We start from the raw sequence: 20156 nt of genomic DNA on the forward strand, positions 1-20156 counted from the left end.
GGCCAAGTCGCAGTGACCGGGAGGCTAGGAAGCAGAGGTAGAGTGGAGGGCAATGATGCTGTGAGGAGGCAGCAGGCAGTCCTGAACAGAGATGCCAGGATCGGGGACTCAGCCACACAGCTAGCCAACTTAGAAGTGACCGGGAAAAATAGAAAGGGCCAGTGATGGAGTTGACAATGACTAGGTGACCAAGAGCGATCCATGGCTGGGTTTGAGCGCCTGCAGAATGTGGAATATGGTCTCTTTTATCCTTGATGTTATGTGAAATGGTAGGTGTGCAAAGGCTCACTGGAGTGAATCAAGAAAAGAACTTGTAAATGCACCACAGCTGGTGGGAACTGCGTGATCCCTTGCTTGGGACTCATGCTCCAGGGACAAGTCAGCCCCTGACCTGCTCACACTTTGAGCCCAATCCCAGCTCCTGGTTCTCTCCTTGGTGAGCCCTAGTTTTTCCAGCCCTGTTGCCAGAGAGCAGCAGGAGGCAATGTTTGAAGCAGCTGTCCCTTTCTGTCCTCTGCCAAGGAGACTCCCCAGACAGGAGGCAGCAGCTGCCTTTCTGACCCAATTTGTCTGGAAACCCAGGAGTTTCTAGATTGCTTCCTCTTGAGTTGGAAAATTGCAGTTGGGAAGATGGCATCCTTTTTTTTTTTCCTTCCAGCCCCACCAGTAATGTAGGAAGGACTGTCCTTAAAATTGACATTACTTGAATTGTCAGGTTTAAAGGAACAGGACTGCCCCAGTGTTGTCTCCAAGTATAAATCCAAGTCCATGGTGATTTGCAGGAAAACCAGCATCGTCTCTGAGAGGGTGTTGGTTTGCTTCTTGAGGCTACTGGGACCAGAGGTTGAGACATTGGGAGGCTGTCAGGGTTTGGGAACTATTTCTAGAATGTCACTTGCCATGACTTGCTCAAGATGCTAGAGCAATTGCCTTTAAAATCCAAGTGAGGAGAGAGTGGGCTCAGATGGCTAAAGCTTTTCACATGCATGAAAACTGAAAACAGGAGCTGTGGGTTTCTGATCTTAGCCTGGAGGACTTTATACAGACATGCATAGACTTGCTTAGAAATGTAAAACAAGGCAAACTTATCATTTATTGGAGTAGGTGGGATGGGGACTAGAAATTGAACCCAGGGGTGCTTTACCACTCAGCATCATCCCCAGGCCTTTTTACTTTTTATTTTGAAACACGTTCTTGAAAAAATTACTTAGGGCCTTGCTCAATCGTTGACACTGATCTCCAACTTGCGATCCTCCTGCCTCAGCCTCCTGAGTCACTGGGATTACAGACATGCACCACTGCACCTGGCTACAAGGCTGAACTTGAATCCAGGTGAATGCCCTCTGCCTACTGCCACAGCTTCTACTTTGAGATGGGAGGGGGGACCATTAGATGCAATTACAACATGGGCTAAGGAGAGTTCAAGTTCAAGGGAACTCTATAGAACTGTATTCCAGCTCAGAATGTTATGTTCCAAGAGGTATATTAGCTCTTTCAGAATAGGAAGGGGAAAAAAAAAACTTGCAAAGGTGTTTATGCTCCAGGTTCCCCAGAGGCATCCTCTGATCAATACTGAATAAGACCCTTCAAGAAAAATCTTGCTTCACATGGGCTGGGGGATTGCAAAAACAACTGTCAGAATGATGATCTTTAGAAACAGAGAGCAGGAGTTTGCCTGGATGTTCCTGGAAAACCACAAGAGGGCTCTGATGAGAAGAAACAGCAGACATGATAAATTATTTATCCTTAGCTTGTTGAGTTGTTGGAAATGAATGAAGGCTTCCCAGCTGGCTGGGAGATTATATGTTAAGAGAAAGGAGAAAAGAAAAGAAAAATCATGATTTCGAGGAAGGAACACAGCAAATGAGGTCAGGTATTCTAGAGCTGATGCTTGCTATCAAGACAAGTCTCTCCATCCCCTTCTTTAAGGCTTGGTGTCCTTATGAGTAGCTAGGGAATGAGTTTGTTGTGCAGGGTTGTTGGGAGATCAAAAGCAATCATATCTAAGAAGCTGCCTGGGTAAGGGATTCATCTGTGGGGAGAAATATGTGATATAAACTTCGGAATCCTTAGAACTGTTTTTGGACTAGAAATAAATCAAAAGTAACCACGACCAACCTCCAGGCAAACAGAGCTATGCAACATAGTTTGTGGTGACTGCTTTGAGAGCAGCCAGCTTTGTTCCCTGTTCTTGTGATTGATTTCTAGAATCTTCTCTGCTACATGTTTTTTACATCATTTAATTTTTGTTAATTAACTATTACCCAAGCTATTTCCAGGAGAAGGATACAGATGGCTATTAAAATTCAGTACCCTCTAGCCTTAGGAAATCTTCCCAGAGAAACAGATTACTTTCCATCCTGGGGAGTTTGAGAGAGAGATATATATATCAAGTGTGAGCCTTAGGAGAGTTGAGGACCTTGGCTAGAAACTGAGACTTTAAAGTTAATGGGTGAATCTGCTAAGCCACTCTGGTCCGGCATCCCTTCCAATGTTTTGGTTAATGTGTTACCATTGATTGGTGTCAGCAAAACCAAGGATGGTTAGCCATGCCCATCCCGGGTTCTGGCCTGGGGAGCAACACTCAAGAGTCAGAGGCCAACTGAACAATGAAGAGCTTTACAATTATTCCAAGCCTACACCAAATGTTCCCCCAAATACAAGGGTTCTGGATTACTGCATTGGAAAACCCGTCTCAGATTTAAGACCACAGTGCGCTTCCCACTATCCATTGCAAGATTAGGCAAGGAACTCTCACATTCAGATGCACCTCAAGAATGTGACTAAGTTTGCAGGACAGATGCTGATCCATTTACCCAATAAGCCATAGGTACAGGGTCCATACTGCTGCACCCACGTAGAAAAGGAACACCTAGGAGGATGCATTACCCTCTAAGGAGTAGTAGCAATGTCCCCTGCCACAGGTACACTGCTTGTCACATGAAGACAACAGGGCTAGAAATAAAGACAGAAAAGGAGCAAAAGGATAAGAGACCCCCAGTCAAATCAAAGACAGGCATATAAGCAGGGGCCATAGAGGAGAGAGATTTCATCTACTAGTAAACAGGGCCCAAGAATGTCAGTCTACCAGCAACCCTATTACCTATTTGCCTCCTCTGTCTCTTTTTTCCACCTTCTCCACTATTCCTATTTTTCCTCCTTTGAAGGAGGAGCATGAGATAAAAGGAAAGGGGCTAAAATATACAATAGCAGCATTTCCTCCAATCAAGGCTCTCTGGGGAATGGCTGTTACCAGAATAGGGGTATGAAGTATTCATGGTGAGTCTGTGATATCTTGTGCTATCAGAACAGAAGGTTCTATCAGAAGGACCAGGAGTCCACGTGAAGGACTCCCATGCCCAAAGATGATGAAAGCATTTTGAACATCCAAAAGAATATTGATGCAGTTGACTGAAATACAACAAATAGGTCTGGGAATGTAGCTCAATAATAGAGTGTTTGCCCAGCATGCACAAGGTCCTGTGTTTAATCCCCAGCACTGCAAAGCAAAGAAAAATGACAATTATACAAAAACCCTTAGAGTCATATTGATACCTTACTTAACAGAAGTCCCCCCCCCACCCAAAAGAAATTCTCATTGGGAACACCATTGGAACTATTCAGAGCACTCATTCTATGTTCTGAATTGAAAAGAAAGAATTAACATTCATTCTGCCTATCTTACATGGACTGCATTTCAAAGTAATCAAACAACAATAATTGAAGAAAGTATTCTCCTTTACAGAATAATTCTAGGTAAGAAATATATGAGATTCATAGGATTAGGAAAAGATTATCACTTGGCAACCCTAATGAAATTACTGATTCAGACAGTGGTCATGTCATGTATGCACAAACCATTAAAGTTGATGAGGAGCCTTACAGTGGAGGCATTAGGCTGCCATCACCTGACCATCCCCAAGTGGGACAGGGAGACTCTGAATGACTAAGTGATGATACCGCCAGTTCCTGCTCCCTCACATGTTGAAGTCTGAACATTAGAGAAGCACGCCGAGGCAAGCATATAAAGCAGGGTTTATTTTAAAAAGGGGTAACATAGGGCTGGGGATGTGGCTCAAGTGGTAGCATGCTCGCCTGGCATGTGTGAGGCACTGGGTTCGATCCTCAGCACCACACAAAAATAAAATAAAGATATTGTGTCCACCTAAAAATTTAAAAATAAATATTATAAAAGGGGTGGGGGTAACATAGACTTCTCCCAGGTGGGAGAAGGGGGCTATAGCTGGTATCCTAAGAAGCGAGGTGTTCCGCCCTTTTTGTATGTCCTAGGCTTCCTTTGTTCTCCTGCCTTTTCCCCCTTATCTTTCTCCTTCCTGCGTATGTGACTGGGTGGGCTGGCCAAAAGGTGGGAAACAGGTGAGCTGAAGGGGGAAGGGCAAGATGGAGCAGCTCAGGACACATTAATTAACAACCTTATGGCTCCCTGTAGGCAGGGGCAAGTCCTGGGACAGGTTACCTTAGTACAGGTTGGAGCAGGGGGAGGTTCTTGATAAGGGAGGAGGAGGAAGGGCTCTGAAGGAATTAACATTTCAGTCCCTCAGGGACAGTCTCCAACTTCCCAGACTCACTCAAAATCGGCCTCCTTGATCTGACCTGACTCGATTTACCTATCTATACTGTCTGCCTATCTAATTCTGGCTTCAGTGATATGATGTCATATGAAGCACTGAGCACCTGTAATCTAGCCATACCCCCCCCAAACTTACCCTGACTTAACCAAACAAGGAGCTAATTTCCACTGAGAGAAATATGTGAGATAGAAGAACATGCTACAAGACAGACGGCAGTTGTCAGCCAAGTAGCTCTCTCCCTTATCTGCAGTTTTGTTTTCTGCAACGTTTTAGTCAGCTTTTTTGTAGCTATGTCCAAAAGACCTGACAAGAACAACAAAGAAGAGGAAATGTTTATTTTTTTTTGCTCATGGTTTCAGAGGTCTCAGTCCATAGATGGCTGACTCCATTGTCCTAGGCTTGATCTGAAGTAGTGCATAATGACAGAAGGACCTAGTGGAAGAAAGCAGCTCAGGACATGATGCCAGGAAGAAGGGAGGGGGAGAGAGAGAGAGAGAGAGAGAGAGAGCGAGAGAGAGAGAGAGAGAGAGATTGCACTCCACTCACCAGGGACAAAAAATAAACCCCAAAAGCACACTCCCAGTGACCTACTTCCTGCAGCCACACTCTACCTGCCCACAGTTACCACCCAGTTAATCCATTTCGGTAGCTTAATGCACTGACTAGTTAAAACTCTCACAATCTAATCATTTCACTCTGAAAATCCTTGCATTATCTCATATATGAGTTTGGGGGGAAACCATAACATGAATTTTTCAGATATCTGCCATCATCTTTGACCTGAAAATATTAAATGTAATATTCTAAGTGATTCTTACATTTTAAATTGTGTGCCATTCTGAGAAGTGTGGACAAATACCACACTGTCCTATGAGGGATGTGAATTATCCCCTTGTCCAGCTTACACATACCCTATATGCTTCTCGTCCATTAGTCAGCAAGTAGCCCTATTGGTGGTCGGATTGACTGCCACAGCATCAAAGTGCTGTTTATGGGGTTTGGTATTTATCTATATAGTTTCAGGCACTTCACTGAGGTCTTGGAACCAAACTCCCTGAGTAAGCTGAGGCTGTTATAAGAGGATAACACTGGGGAGAAGGGATGGCAGGTGCTGTTACAGAAGAGGAGATCAAAGAGGACCTAACACAGATGTATTGGGTTTTAAAAAAAAGTTTTGAAATGATTGGGGGATGAAATTTAGTTTTGAGACAATTGGGAAAATTATGGATGAGGCAGAGGATATAGAAGAAGAGGAGTTAAGAATAAAACTGGGTTGGTGAATTAATGACATTTAGGTTATACATGAAATTTATTATATTTTCTCTCATATCAGCAGCCTATATAGACTTCTTCTAGTTTTCCCTAATAGGAATAATTGTTATTATTTTTTAAATTTATCATTGACACATAATATTTGTTCATATTTACGGGTTACAGTATAATAATGTGATATATGTGTGCAATGTATAATGATTAAATCAAGATAGTTAGCATTTCTATCTCTTCAAACATTTATTATTCCTATGTGTTAAGAACTTTCAGACTCTTCTAGTTATTTGGAAATATACAAAAAAAATTGTCATAGAGGATAATTACTCTACTGTGCTATGAAACACTAGGACTAGTATCCCAGTTTTCCTGAATATTTCTTGGTCCCCATTATCTAGCCTCTATCTCCTCTCCCTGCCTCTAGCACAACCATTCTACTTTCTTCCATGAAATCAACTATTTTCTCTTTCATAAATGAATGATAGCATGCAGTGTTTGTTTTTCTATGCACTTATTGCACCTGACCAGTTCCATTCATCTCACAAAAAATAACAGAATTTCTTTCTATTTTATAGCTGAATAATATTCCATTGCATATATAGCACATTTTCCTTACCTATTCATCTGTCAATGGTCACCTTGGTTGATTTGATATCATGGCTATTGAGAATAGTGCTGGATCAAGGGGGACAACAGTAAGTCAACAGCATTGTGGGGAAGAAAAGGTAGGCTCCCGATCTATAGAACAGAATTGAGACCTAACACAGATGTAATGTGGACCTTGAACATGGGAGTTCTGGTACCTACTTAATATAATGATTTCATTTCCTTTATAAAATTATAAGATCATATAGTAGTTCTGTTTTGAGTTTTGAGGACCTTCCATACTGACAGTCATAATAGGTGTCCTAATTTACATTCCCACCAACAGTGTATAAGAGTTCAACTCTCTTCTAGACATCCTTGACAAAATTTGTCATTTTTCATCTTTTTTATACAGCCATTCTGACTGGGATGCCATATCTCACTGTGGTTTTAATTTGTATTTCTCTGATGATTAGCAATGTTGAGTATTTTTCCATAAACTTATTGGCCATTTTTATGTTTTCTTTTGAAAAATGCCTGTTCAGAAAAAAGTGAGCATATTTTTTAGAGATACATATGAAAGCATGTAGAAGAGAAATGACACAAAGATTGGCATTTGCCTTAAAATACTACCCAAAGGGGAAAAAAAGAGAAGGTAAATGAAGTAAATGTGACAAGACCATGGTGGTTGTTGGATTTGAGTGATGAAGATTCACTGTTGTAGCCTCTTTACTCTTAAATAAGTATAAAGTTTTCTTAAAAAAAAAATTCTCCTCCATCTTTCCACTGGGAAGGAAGTGCAAAAATATCTTATGGGCCTGGAACAAAATAATAATAATAATAATAATAATAATAATAATAATAATAATAATAGAAGCACTTAAATATTCCTATGATGAGGGTTTTTTGTTTTGTTTTTGCTTGGGTTTTGTTGTTGTTTTGGGGGTTTTTGTTGTTGTTGTTTGTTTTGTTTTGTTTTGTTTTGAGGTACTCAGGATTGAACCCAGGGCCTTGGGCATGCTAAGTAAGTGCTCTACCACTAAGCTACATCCCCAGACTGCAATGATTATTTTTAAGCAACTCCATGCTAGGCAGAGTGGTTCCAAGTAAAGATTTTAAGTTTGTAGTCAGAAGCCTTTTTTGGGGGGAGAAGGAAGGAAAGAAGGAAGGAAGGAAGGAAGGAAGGAAGGAAGGAAGGAAGGAAGGAAGGAAGCTTGTTTTGAACTATTCTCCATTGCTTGCTCTGTTTGACCTTGGACAAGTTTCTATACATCTCTGAGATTTTATTTTCATATCTATGTGGCTTACCTCACAAACTTCATTGAGACAGCAACACCCTATTAACATTCTAAACTACTCCCTCAAGTCCTACAAGCCTTATTAGTGGGAAGTCCAGCATCTACCTTGGAAGGCCCTCTTCCCACCTCCCTTGCTGCCTGAGAATCCTGGTTTCCTACTAGCAGGCCTGGCTCCAGAATCAGAGGTGTCTCACTTCTCAAGGCCACAAGGCGTTGCCATTTCAACTTCTTGTCCAGCCATGCTGTCTCAGGATGGCCTTGCAAATACTGACCAAGGCCTTGAGAGAGTACAAGGGAGCATGGTTTGAACTCCACTATTAAATTCCTTCCTTTTAATTGACACTCACAGGCTTTGCAATGGCTTGCAAAGGCTCGGCATAACATGACTGGTTCTTGACCCTGTGGTCTATTAGAAAGAGCCCTTGCTATTCCACCCAAGACCCTACTACCTGGCAGGCACTGTTTGGGAATATCAGATAGCTTGCTGAACAACCACAAAAAAGACCTCTGCTCACCTTACAGAGCTAGGGTGGGCTGCTGTTTGCCACATAGCTGAGCCCAAGTCACCATCAAAGACTCCCCCGACTCCTGATGAGTTTTGCTTTTGGTGTGGGGGGGTACTCTCTCAACCATGCAGTTTGAACCTAACCTACCCCCATGCATCATCAGTGTGCATACTACATTGGAGGCCTGTAGGATTTTACTAGGCTACACACACACACACACACACACACACACACACACACACACACACTCCATGTCATCCCAATGATGTTGGGGTCTGCGAAGGGGTCTGAGACTGACATTTTCACAGGCTACTGTTTCATACTCCTCTTCAGGAGGACACTACCTGGCAAGACTGATTTTCCCCATGAAACAAAGGTGAAGCAAAGATCTGGCATTTTCCTTCTGGTGGAGGGAGAGGGGAATGCTGATATGCCAAATGCCCTGTTTTATAGATACAAGATGCCATCAATTAATTACAAAAGGGTCTGATTTCAGAAATTTTAAAATGAGGGCAAAAACAAAACCCTGCATTGTAGAATCAATGGAATAAAGCATTTGGAGCAGCGGTTGAGCATGGTAGTTAAGTATTTGGTGTCTGGAGTCTGACAGACATGGCTCCACCATTTATTACCTCTGTGGCCTTGGGCGGATTACTTAACCTCTATAAAATTGAATTTCCTCACTTCTAATATGACCATAACCACAAGGGCTGCCTGGTGAATAGTATTGACCCTTTCAGCTTGATATTTTAGCTCTCCAGCCAGTAAAATAAAATTCACAAACTGACCACTTCTGTATTTCCTCCAGAATTCCATACCTCTCTGAAGTAAAATAACTGGACATAAAAAATAATCCTGCTGTAAAAGACCTAATCTTCGTGTTTTGCCCAAATGGTTCTGAATTTTTTACTACTTTGTAAGAATGTATTCATCCATTAGTTCTTTTTTTTAAATTAAGTAAATATTTCTTTTAAATGGCAGTTTAAAAAATAAGCCCAAATCATTGTTTGAACTGTGCGTCAGTTTTTATGTTGGGCTTCGAGTACACCTTCATGAAAACAACATCCACCTTATACACTAAGTGGATGAGATGTGCTGAGTATACCACTTGCCTTCCTTACCCAGGGAGGTTGCAGTGACTATTCAAGGTCATGGATTTGCTCTTGAGGACAGACTCCACTTTCTGTGGCTCACTGGTATTTCCAGCATCCGTACCTGTGCTTAGAATATGATAAGGATTTGATGAAGGTACAAATGATTTCTTCTTTTAACCTCAGACTAACTCTTGCAGGTGATCAGATGGAGCAGGGAGGATTGGGGAAGCATTAGCTGGCAGTGGCTGGCCATGGGTGCAAAGAGAACCAGCTGACATCCCTAGTGTGAAAGGGTGCACACTTGAGCTACTAGACCACATCCTAGGCACATCCTGAGGGAACCTGTCAAGCTCAGTCCTAGAGCAAGGAATTTGTTACAGGAACACTTTTCTTGATGGGACTGACTTGGGTACATAGCAAATAAAATAATGGACTTTATGATCCTTGCTCATAGAAAAGAGGGTGAATTGAGAATTGTATTTAGCACAGCTCTGGGCTGGAGTGGGGAGGAGGGTCAGGCCTCTGGCTGTTCTTCAATATCTCAGCAGTATGTGGCTGCTCCTCCTACCAGATGTCCGCCTGTCCTAAGGAATTTCTCCCCTACATATTCCTAGTGACTGCAATTTAAGAGAGACAAAGAAGAACAAAACAAAAAACAACAGGACTCTCCAGTTCTCCTCCTTTTTTTTTACCAATTCTGGATGGAACTTTACAAATTGCAACAATTTTCTTGGGGTGGCAAACAGCAGCAGAGATGAACTTGGGAGCTACTTGTGTTCTGTAAATCATTGTTACTGAAATTAGTTTGAAGAGATTATTCATCCAGAAGTTTCAGAACTACCTGAACTAACTTTTTCCTTCCCATTTTCTCACATTTCAGGTGACCTTGTACAAGGATTCTGACATGGAAGACTTTGGGTTCAGTGTAGCAGATGGCTTGCTAGAGAAGGGAGTCTATGTAAAAAATATTCGCCCAGCTGGGCCAGGCGATCTTGGTGGCTTAAAGCCCTATGACAGACTCTTACAGGTAAGACCTTGGGTGAGATCCTAATTCCTTGCAACTGACTCATGACTGGGGACTTCCTCAAAATATCCCTGCAGATGTGGAGTTCTTTGCTCTCTTGCCTTCAAACATTGTCACCAAGATTACGGAATTATTGAAAATAAACAGCTAAATAAAGAATTGTCAGCTCTAGTAAATTCTATCCCAGCCTAAAGAGTTCTCTGGTTTCTTAACAGTGTTTTGGCTCCAAGCCATCTTTCCCAATCTAGTGCCTATTCTTCAGACTCCACCCATCCACATGGGTCACTAATATCTAACTGTGGCATGTATTAATATGTCAATATTATGTAGTTTTGTCCCTCCAGCTCCCTACCATCTAGTCCTTCCTTCTACTCTTCTTAAGTATAACCTAAAGTATCTTTCCTTGCCAGTATCTTGTCTCTCTCTTCATTTACTCTCTGGCTACAAATGGACTTGTTTCAGGAAGGCCATGTCCTGCCACCACCTGGCTTTCTATCATTGGGACATGAGCCTTATTTCCTACCCAATTATTTGTTTACTTTCTTGCCCACTAAAACATCACTCCACGAGGGCAGTGATTTTACCACTGTCTCATCAGTCCCAAGAACAATGCCTGTCACATGGAAAGTAGTCAAATGTTGTACAGAAGGACAGAAGCATTTTGGCCCTGAACCTTGCAATGCACTATCACCTTTCCCCACAACCCTCTCCTATTTTCCCACCCTCTTGCCTACCTACGCAACTCCTACTTAACCTTTTGGCTTCACTCAAATCAGTGATTCTCTACCTTGCCTGAAAAACAGAATTAGAAAAATTTATCCCAATGCCTGGACCAAATCCCAGAACACTGAAATCAGCATCGCTAGGGATGAAAAACAGCATCAGTGTTTTAAAACTCCAGCAAGTGATTCCAGTGAGCAGCCAGGTTGAAAACTACTAACTTAGTTTTCTCCTCAAAGTCTTAATTGACCAATGCTCACATACTCCTAAAGACATATTCTATATTCTATCTAGGATAGAATCTTTTTCCTTTGGCAGAATTTGCCTTATTCCAATTGCCTGTTTCCCCATTCATATTCTCCAGCAGATTACAAACTTCTTGAGATCAAGGCTAGTACCTTATTCTTCCATTTGCCATGATATGATCCTTTATATCTCAGTATCTCACACTATATCTGAAACCGAAGAGCTGAACTGTAAAACCAACTTAATGTATTATTATGGTTAGCAAAGCTTCATTTGGCAAAGCAAATCCCAGACTTTTCTACAGATTTTGGTAAGAGTATTTTGCAAGCAAAGCAGTAGATTGAGCTGGGCACAGTGACCCACACCTGTAATCCCAGTGGCTCTGAAGGCTAGATCCCAAGTTCAAAGCCAGTTAATTCAGCAACTTAGCAAGGCCCTAAGCAACTTAGTGAGAGACTGTGTCAAAATTTTAAAAATAAAAATAAAAAGGGCTGGGGAGGTAGCTCAGTGGTTGAGCACCCCTGGGTTCAATCCCTGGTATCAAAAAAAAAAAAAGCAGTTTGTTTGCATCTGTCTTAACATATTCAGCTGGAACAAATCTGTCACTAACAGTGATTTTCAAAGCCTGAGACTGCCCCTGGTTTGTTGGTTTGTAGGGGTGTATTCCCTGAAGCAAGTTGTCTTTGATCAACTACATAGTTTCAATACCAATTCTGATGGTCATTTTTACCTTGGCAATAGAACAATTAGTCTTGTCCTAGGATAGTTCATTTTCCATAGATATTCTAGTAATTACTATGGACAAGGTACTGAGCTTCTAGGAGTAATCTACTGATCAGAGCTATACCAACTTTCATGAAAGCTGAAATACAAAAGTAGTCTGGATTCAGATTGTGATGGGCTTTGAATGCCATGATAAAGCTATTTTGGAGGCATAGTAATTTCTTAAGCATAGAATAATGACATAATTTGTAAGTCATAAAAGCAATACAATATGATCATGGGTGAATGGGGCCAGACAGGTAAGGAAACCAGGTAGGTATAGGTAAGACAGCCATGTGTTTCAGACTCACTGAGTCTTTACAGTGTCAGCACATTCTGGCAGAGCAGCCTGGGAGGAAGTGGACAGGTCGCATCTGCTTAGCAGAGATGCTGGAGCAAGATCTAAAGATTCTGAATACTGAAGGTGAGGGTTTATATAAAGTTGATTTATTATAAGGGAGATAAGCATAGATAGAATTCTGACAATAACAAAATTTAAAGGACAGAAAGCAATAAGGCAGAAAAATTATTAAAGGCAAATAGTTAAAATGGTAAGAGAAGCAAATGGAGTGGTGTAATAGGAACCTCGCATCTGGAGACCCCCCAGCTAAATTGGGGTTTCAGCACTAGGAACAACCCTGCCAGCCAGAAAAAGAAGAGTGTGCATGTTCACAGTGTGCTGTTCGCAGAATACCTCTTTCATCTGGAAATGGCCCAAGGCCTAGCTGTCTGCCCTGTGACACAGGGCACCTCATATGGGAGACTCCTTTATACTGGCAGAGGCCCTATGGCTCTTAGGGCAGTCTCAGTGTCCAGTTGATGCTGTGCCTGGCCATCACCCTGGTACAGGGAGCCCACCCTTCAGTTCTCTGGGGAAACCCAGCCTGGGATAGCAAATTCAATACACCACCACAATAGGAGGCAAGTTCATGTCTGTTTACTGATAGATCCAGGGTTGAGAGGGCACATTGGGGTAGGTAGATAGTCCAACTGTTCCCAGGTCACAGATAGGTATGAAGGGTCAGGGACAGAGAGTGACAGGTAGCATTATGCACAAAGGAATAGTGTATGAGCCACCCTATTCCTGAGGGCCGCCCTATTCCCTTGTATGTAAGTTTGAGCTTAAATGTGTGAATGGTCCATTTAAAGGAAGTGCTGGGGGGAAAGCAGGGAGCTGGGCCTGCTAGCAGACAAAGATGCCTCTAGGTTCTTATCTCTGGCCACCAGCCTGAGCTTTTGGATGTGGCCTTTGCATCCCAGGGAAAAGAGTTAAAGGTTGAGAGCAGAAAATGCTAGAGGCCAAGGACAATAAGGACTCGACACCATTTTGGGGTTTGACAACAGGGTCATTCTCTAGCAGTACAAGTGACAGGACCAGACCTCAGGAGATGGAGGAGAGAATGGGAAGTCAAGGAGTGGAAGCAAAATGGAGATGCTTTTAAAAACTCTTGATGGCAGAGGAGAGTGGAAGATGAGCACATATAGGAGCTGAGGAGAGCATGCGAGCTCACTTTTAAGGGTCATGGTTAAGAGCATGGGCTGTGGAACCTGTAGGACTCTCTGGAATTACAGCCTAGTCTGACCCTGACCAATCACTCCTCTAAGACAAAGCTTTTAGCCCTCTTTCTGCCTCACTTTCTTTATCTGCAAATCGGGGTAATATTCAACAACGGGGCCACCTCCCCTCGCAGAGGCAATTTGCCAGCTGGGGGAGGAGAGGGTGTGTACTCGTTCCTGCTCTCAGGGGCCTTACAGTTTAGCAGAGAATGATTGTGCACCAATGGCCACATTAGAGCATAGTCAGAACAGGGCTGGGGGGAACTTTGCATGGTATGCACATTTAAAGCACCCTTCTCATTCATCAACTTGCTACACCAGAGGTGCACTCCAGGTTTGGGAAACAATGACTGTAACAATGACTCTTCTTGGCCTTTCAGGTTAATCATGTCCGAACTAGAGACTTTGACTGCTGTCTTGTCGTGCCCCTCATAGCAGAATCTGGTAATAAGCTGGACCTGGTTATTAGCAGAAACCCACTGGCTTCCCAGAAATCCATAGAACAGACTCTACCAGGAGGAGACTGGAGTGAACAGAACAGCGCCTTTTTCCAACAGCCTAGCCACGGTGGTAATCTGGAGATGCGAGAACCCACTAATACATTATAGCAACACTTTTATAAAGCAGGACAAAAGACGATATCTACATGGTGCTAAAAATCCCTTTAAGATTTCTGTGACATTTGAAGCACAGATAATCACGTGGCATTAACTGCAAGCACAGGGGTCTTTTAAAATCTCTCTCATGGCTCATGTTCACTTCCCTTTTCAAGTTGAAGATTTCTTTTTAGGTGACCACTATGATATATAGCAGGCAATTCCCTGCCAAGCCCATTGGTAGAGAAAAAGAGAAAAATAGGCTGCCCTCCCCCCCAGAATTAACATCAGAGGAAATTTTTTTACAAATTCATCTTAACGATCACTTTTTAAAAAGAGAAATGTCTGTCTGGAAATATTCTCAATGATGATTTCCTTAATTCACTTTGAAATCAGTTTCTTACTATGAAGTCATTAACATAAGAACATGACCAACAGGAAGCTGGCTCTACTAGGGGAACTAGTATTCGGTACACTGCAGGGACTGCTGCAATGGGAGGGGTACGGGTGAAAAGTTATCTTAAAATGTTTCAGCAATGATGCACGTAGGAGACCATAATAGGTGGTGGTAAATGTTTGCCCAAATATAGGAATGATTTTAACTCTAAGATGTATGCTATTCCCTATGCAACAAATTATCAAACAGGATATGTCTTGTGACCTGTTTTTTTTTTTTTAAGGACACATTTTTTTAATAGCTAAAAATCTCTGATAATGAAATTAGAGTGTGTAGGAACACTGAGAATTAGTTATATTATCCTATTTTTAAAATTCAAGACTAAGAATTTAAGAGAGAATGAAGATTCTATTAAAATGAGATTCATCTTATTAATAGGCAAATCAAACTCATACTGCTTGACATGTTTTGAAAACTGGTTAATATTGAGGGGTGTACAGCACATGTACTTAAAAATGACACTGGACTATCTTTTGTTCTGAGCCATGCCACTTATGGAAATTGTAAATACATTTTTCACAAAATGCATTGCCAATTACTACCATCCCTCAAAGCAATAAATCGTGACAGTTGCTTTTAATTATTGTTGGCAACTGTTTTCATTTGTTCAGATATTTTTAATAGTACACTAATAACTGTTATTTGGTAAATATTTAAAAAATAGATCTGTATATTGATGGTAGAATGTTGAAACAATTATTTTCCAAACATTTTCATTTTGGTTAATGATTCAAACAACCATTTAGGCAAAGCATTCAAACATTGTGTCCTTTGTTTAAGGAAAAAGTTCACCTTTCTTTTTGTGCAAAGAAATATATAATTTAAATCACATTTCAGAACCGCCAGGGCAAGAAAGTGTAAGGCAGAATCATGTTAAGGAAGAAAAAAAAGATCATGAGTCACTTAAATATGTATTTTTATTTGTAACAAACAAGTATTAAACTGTAAAGTATTTTTGTACAAATTTAATACTTTAATAGCATGGTATTTATCGTCTATGTATGGTTTTGGGGAATTCAAAACTGTTGCAAATATTTGTATGAAAAAAAAACCTCTACAAATGGAATAAACAGTGATTTTAAAAAGTCAAAAACTATGACAAGCATTTTTTTTTAGTACACTAAATTCATATTTCAGTGCTCCAGCCTGAGTGCCATACAGTGCTGCTCATCTGTACACAATTTTCACAAGGGAGATGCTTTGCTATACACTTGAAAAGCACCATAGACCCATGAGAAGAGCATGGGTTTTAAAATCATACTTGGATTTGAATATCAGCTGTGTTACTCATTGGTGGTCTAAAATTCACCTGCCTGAGTTGGGAGTCGGCTTCCCCACCTGCAATTCTGAAGGTCATATCTGCTCTACAGAAGGGCTGTGAGAGCTGGGGTCAAGTACAGGAGAAAGGGCTAAAACCACAAAAAGAGCCAAGGGTGTGTTTACTTTAGGTAACAAAGATTTCAACTCAAGGATTACACCTGCCCTCAGAGAACATTCCATGTATATACATTGGCATTAACTGTTAGCATAATTAAAGTTTGTATATTTTATCTTTAAAAGAAAAAAACTACATCTATAGTCCCAACACAGGCTCCATAAATTCATGTTCATTTATTTATATACAGTTACATTCAGCATGCTTAGGGTTACATTCTAAAAGATGGTATTTTCTAACACATTGCAGAACCCAAAGAATTATTCAAGTTTTTATTGCATTGGATATAGCGTGGCCTAATTTCTGCATAGAGCCAATGATGTGTGGTTAGCACTGATGATGTGAATAAATGCAAATGAGAAGCTGTATCTCATATGAAAGACTCAGGTATCTCAGTTATAACTAACTGATTCAACAACATAAAATGGCTGCTAAGAAAGAAAGAAAAATAGGGGCTGGGGATGTGGCTCAAGCGGTAGCGCGCTCACCTGGCATGCGTGCGGCCCGGGTTCGATCCTCAGCACCACATACAAAGATGTTGTGTCCACCTATAACTAAAAAATAAAATAAAATAGAATTTTAAAATTCTCTCTCTCTCTCTCTCTCTCTCTCTCTCTCTCTCTCTCTCTCTCTCTCTCTCCTCTCTCCCCCTCTCCTTCTCTCTCTCTCTAAAAAAAAAAAAAAAGAAAGAAAGAAAAATAAAACAGTGATTTCAGGTGGTACTTGATGAATCTAGTGACCAGGCCTTTAGGCCATGGTCAGTCCACAAGTTTTGAGGATTCCTCTAGAAACAGCCTTCTGCAAACTGAACTGAAAGGATTCATGCTACCACCCAAAGTCTAGTAGAGGGAACTGGGCAGAAGAGGCAAGATCTGTTTTTGTATCATTAGGTCAGAATCAGGATGGAGGTTCCAAGGACACAAATTTCAGTTTAGAATAAGGAAGTGATTTCTAACCCTAGATTTATACAGTGGTCATGGCTTCCAGTCAAAAGACTTTTAGCACTAGCAATATGTGTAATTCTGATGACTGATGGGCATCCAGGACAGTAGTAAGCTGGACTATATGACCTGGGGAGCACTCTGGAAATACACGCCCTTAAGTCCTGAGCAAGAGATACTGAACAATTATTGTGCCCTCCACTTGGATAATGAGGCATGGCTCCAGGAGTAGTGTTGCCTCGTGGGGTTGAGTTACACTCACCTGTTCCTTTGTAATCCTACCCATTTGCCCTTTTAGGGATAGGTGGCCCCTTGTGAGTCCCCTATATAAGAATGAAGAATTCCAGTGGCTCTCTCTCTTTCCATGGATCCCTGAGGTCAGAGTCATCCTGGATTTTGAAAAGGTACTTCTGGGGTTTATGTGCTTTCTTTGCCATTTTCTTATGTTATTGGAATAGTCAAATTTGTGAACCCAGCATAGGTCACCAGCTAGGATAGATGGCGATAATGACCCCACAATCTTTCCATGCTGATTAAACTATATTTGCTTTAAATTCAAATCATGGTTTCCTAGAAGTGTCCTTTGGAACATTCAGTTACAAAGTATTAGTTTTACTGTGTTTTAAGGAAAACAGAATATTTTAGATTTCTTTTTGACAATGTTACACTTTACCTGAGCCCTGTTCTCTGAAATACAGCCAATTAAAGGAATTTTACTTTTATTTCTATAAGTTTGGTAGTAACGGCCCTCTTCCCCACCCTCCAACCTTTGTATTCCAGGAAGTGTGGTGTATTGCAAAGAAACTTTCTTCTCCATATTGCTTCATAACTGATTAACTGAATGGTTTGTATCACACTGAGCCATCCAGAAAAATAGTAAGCTTCCTTCCCACAGGTCCCTGAACTTTGGCTAACATTCAGCATAAGGCAGCATACACCCCCACTAAACAGCCCTTTCTAAGAGTAATGAAGTCCAAGAGTTAACATTAATGGAATAGAGAAGAGCAAAGTGTAGAGAAAATCCTTGAAACTAAAAAGATCAACTGTTAGCTACACTGACCAAGGAAAGGAGAACTGACTCAAATTATTAATATCAGGAAGGAAAGGGGAACTTTACCACCAACCTTAAGAAAATGGAAAAGACTGTAAAGGAATAATAGAATGAACTGGGTGACAGCAGCATAAATAAGATAAAATGGATAAATTCCTAGAGATCCAAACTATCAAAATTGACTCTCTGAAATGGAAATCTAATATAGAATATAAAGTCTAAATAGACCTACAGTAAATAAAAAAGATTCAATTAGTACTTTTGAACTCCCTACAAAGAAAAGCCCTAGGCCTAGATGACTTCACTGGTGAATTCTATCAAACATTTAAAGAAAAAATCAGTACCAATTCTTCACAAACTCATCCAAAACGGGAGAGAAAAGAATACTTCTCAATCCATTCTGTTGTGATCACTATTACCCTGATTTCAAAACCGGGCAAAGAAAACTACAGATTAGTAACTCTTATGATTACAGATATAATCCTCAACAAAAGACTAGCAAAGTGAATGCAGCAGCATATAAAAAGGATTGCACACTGTGACCAAGTGGGATTTATTCTGGAAAACAAGGTTGGTTTAATATCCAGAAGACTGGTGTAATATCATATCAGCATGACAAAGGACAAAATTATTGACACAATTCAATATCCTTTTATGATAAGCACATACTAGCAACAAAAGAGAACTCCCCATCTAGATAAACGGAAGGGCTTCAAAGAAAAACTAACAGCTGACATTGAAGTTGGAAAATACACAAGCAATATACAAAAATAGTGTTTCTGTACAGTGGCAATGAATAAACTAAAAATAAATTCAAAAAATAATTTCACTTATATAAGTATCAAAAAGAACAAAATACTTTGGAATAAACAATAAAAAAGAATTGTAACTTTTAAAAAAGTTACACTTTCAGAGTATAACTGAAAACAACAATTTTTAAAAGGCTTAAATAAATGGAAGAACATTCCATATTCATGAATCATAAGACTTAATATTGGGGCTGGAATTGTGGCTCAGTGGTAGAGCCCTCGCCTAATATGGGTGGGACCCAGGTTCGATCCTCAGCACCACAAAAAAATAAAAGGCATTGTGTTGTGTCGATCTACACCTAAAAAGTAAATATTAAAAAAAGACTCAATATTGTTCAAGTAGAAATATCCCCCAATTCTGTATATTTCATAACATAATCTCCCATCAAAGTTCTAGTTGTCATATTTGCAGAAAGTGACTAGTAGTTCCTAAAATACATATGAAAATGCAAGAAACCTAGAATGACCCAAACTGTTTTGAGAAAACAACAAAGTTGGAAGACTCATGTTTCTAGATTTCAAAACCAAGTCAGTATGATACTGGTATATGGACAAGGATATGAATCAGTAGAACTGAGAATTCATAACCTTTCACATTTATATTCAATTGATTTTTGACATGGGTACCAAGACAAATCAATAAAGAATAATCCCTTCAAGATATGGAGCTGGAACAACTGGATATCCACACTCAAAAGAATGAAACAGGATCTCTACCTCACACTGTATATACAAATTAACTCAAAAATTAATGAAAACTCAGATGTAAGTGTGGGGGGAAGTGATATGAATCGAGGTGTCTGATGGTCTTGTGGTTGTGATGCGCTTGCGCTGGAATTCCCCTGCACAAAAAGTAAAAGGTTAACATTTCCCATTTGCTATGGCGACTCTGGTCCTTGGTCAGTTTGGATAAGCACTCAGAGTTTGATCAGTTTTGACCTTGAAATGCAGACACTAACTCCTAGGGATAGAGGATTCTAAGCATAGCAAGATCGCTGTACTGTTTTGTCAGCGCTGTAAAGTTTAAGTCTGCTTTGTAGAAACTTTCAAATAACCTTTTAATGACAGAACCTATATAATAAACATGTGGGGCCAGCTCTGGGATGCTGTTCTCTATCAGTGTTCAGTTTCCCACCTGATCCCATTTTTCTCTCTCTAAATATTTGTGTGTCTTTCTTAATCCCCCATTGCCCCTCACCAGTTTCTGAATTAAC

General features: G+C 40.6%; 1 protein-coding gene across 7 annotated transcripts in view; it reads left to right on the forward strand.

Annotated features, from left to right (window-relative positions):
- Grip1 (glutamate receptor interacting protein 1) overlaps positions 1–15772 on the forward strand; it is a 373677-nt gene extending 357905 nt beyond the window's left edge. For all 7 annotated transcript variants that reach the window (XM_077798384.1, XM_077798385.1, XM_077798387.1 and 4 more), the window contains 2 exons: positions 10225–10371; positions 14034–15772. In XM_077798384.1, the coding sequence (XP_077654510.1) occupies positions 10225–10371; positions 14034–14261 (375 nt within the window). In that variant the 3' untranslated portion in view covers positions 14262–15772. The remainder of the gene's footprint in view (positions 1–10224; positions 10372–14033) is intronic.
- The last annotated feature ends 4384 nt before the right edge of the window (positions 15773–20156 follow it).

Source organism: Urocitellus parryii, chromosome 5 (genome assembly GCF_045843805.1).
Source record: "Urocitellus parryii isolate mUroPar1 chromosome 5, mUroPar1.hap1, whole genome shotgun sequence".
Taxonomy (NCBI): domain Eukaryota; kingdom Metazoa; phylum Chordata; class Mammalia; order Rodentia; family Sciuridae; genus Urocitellus; species Urocitellus parryii.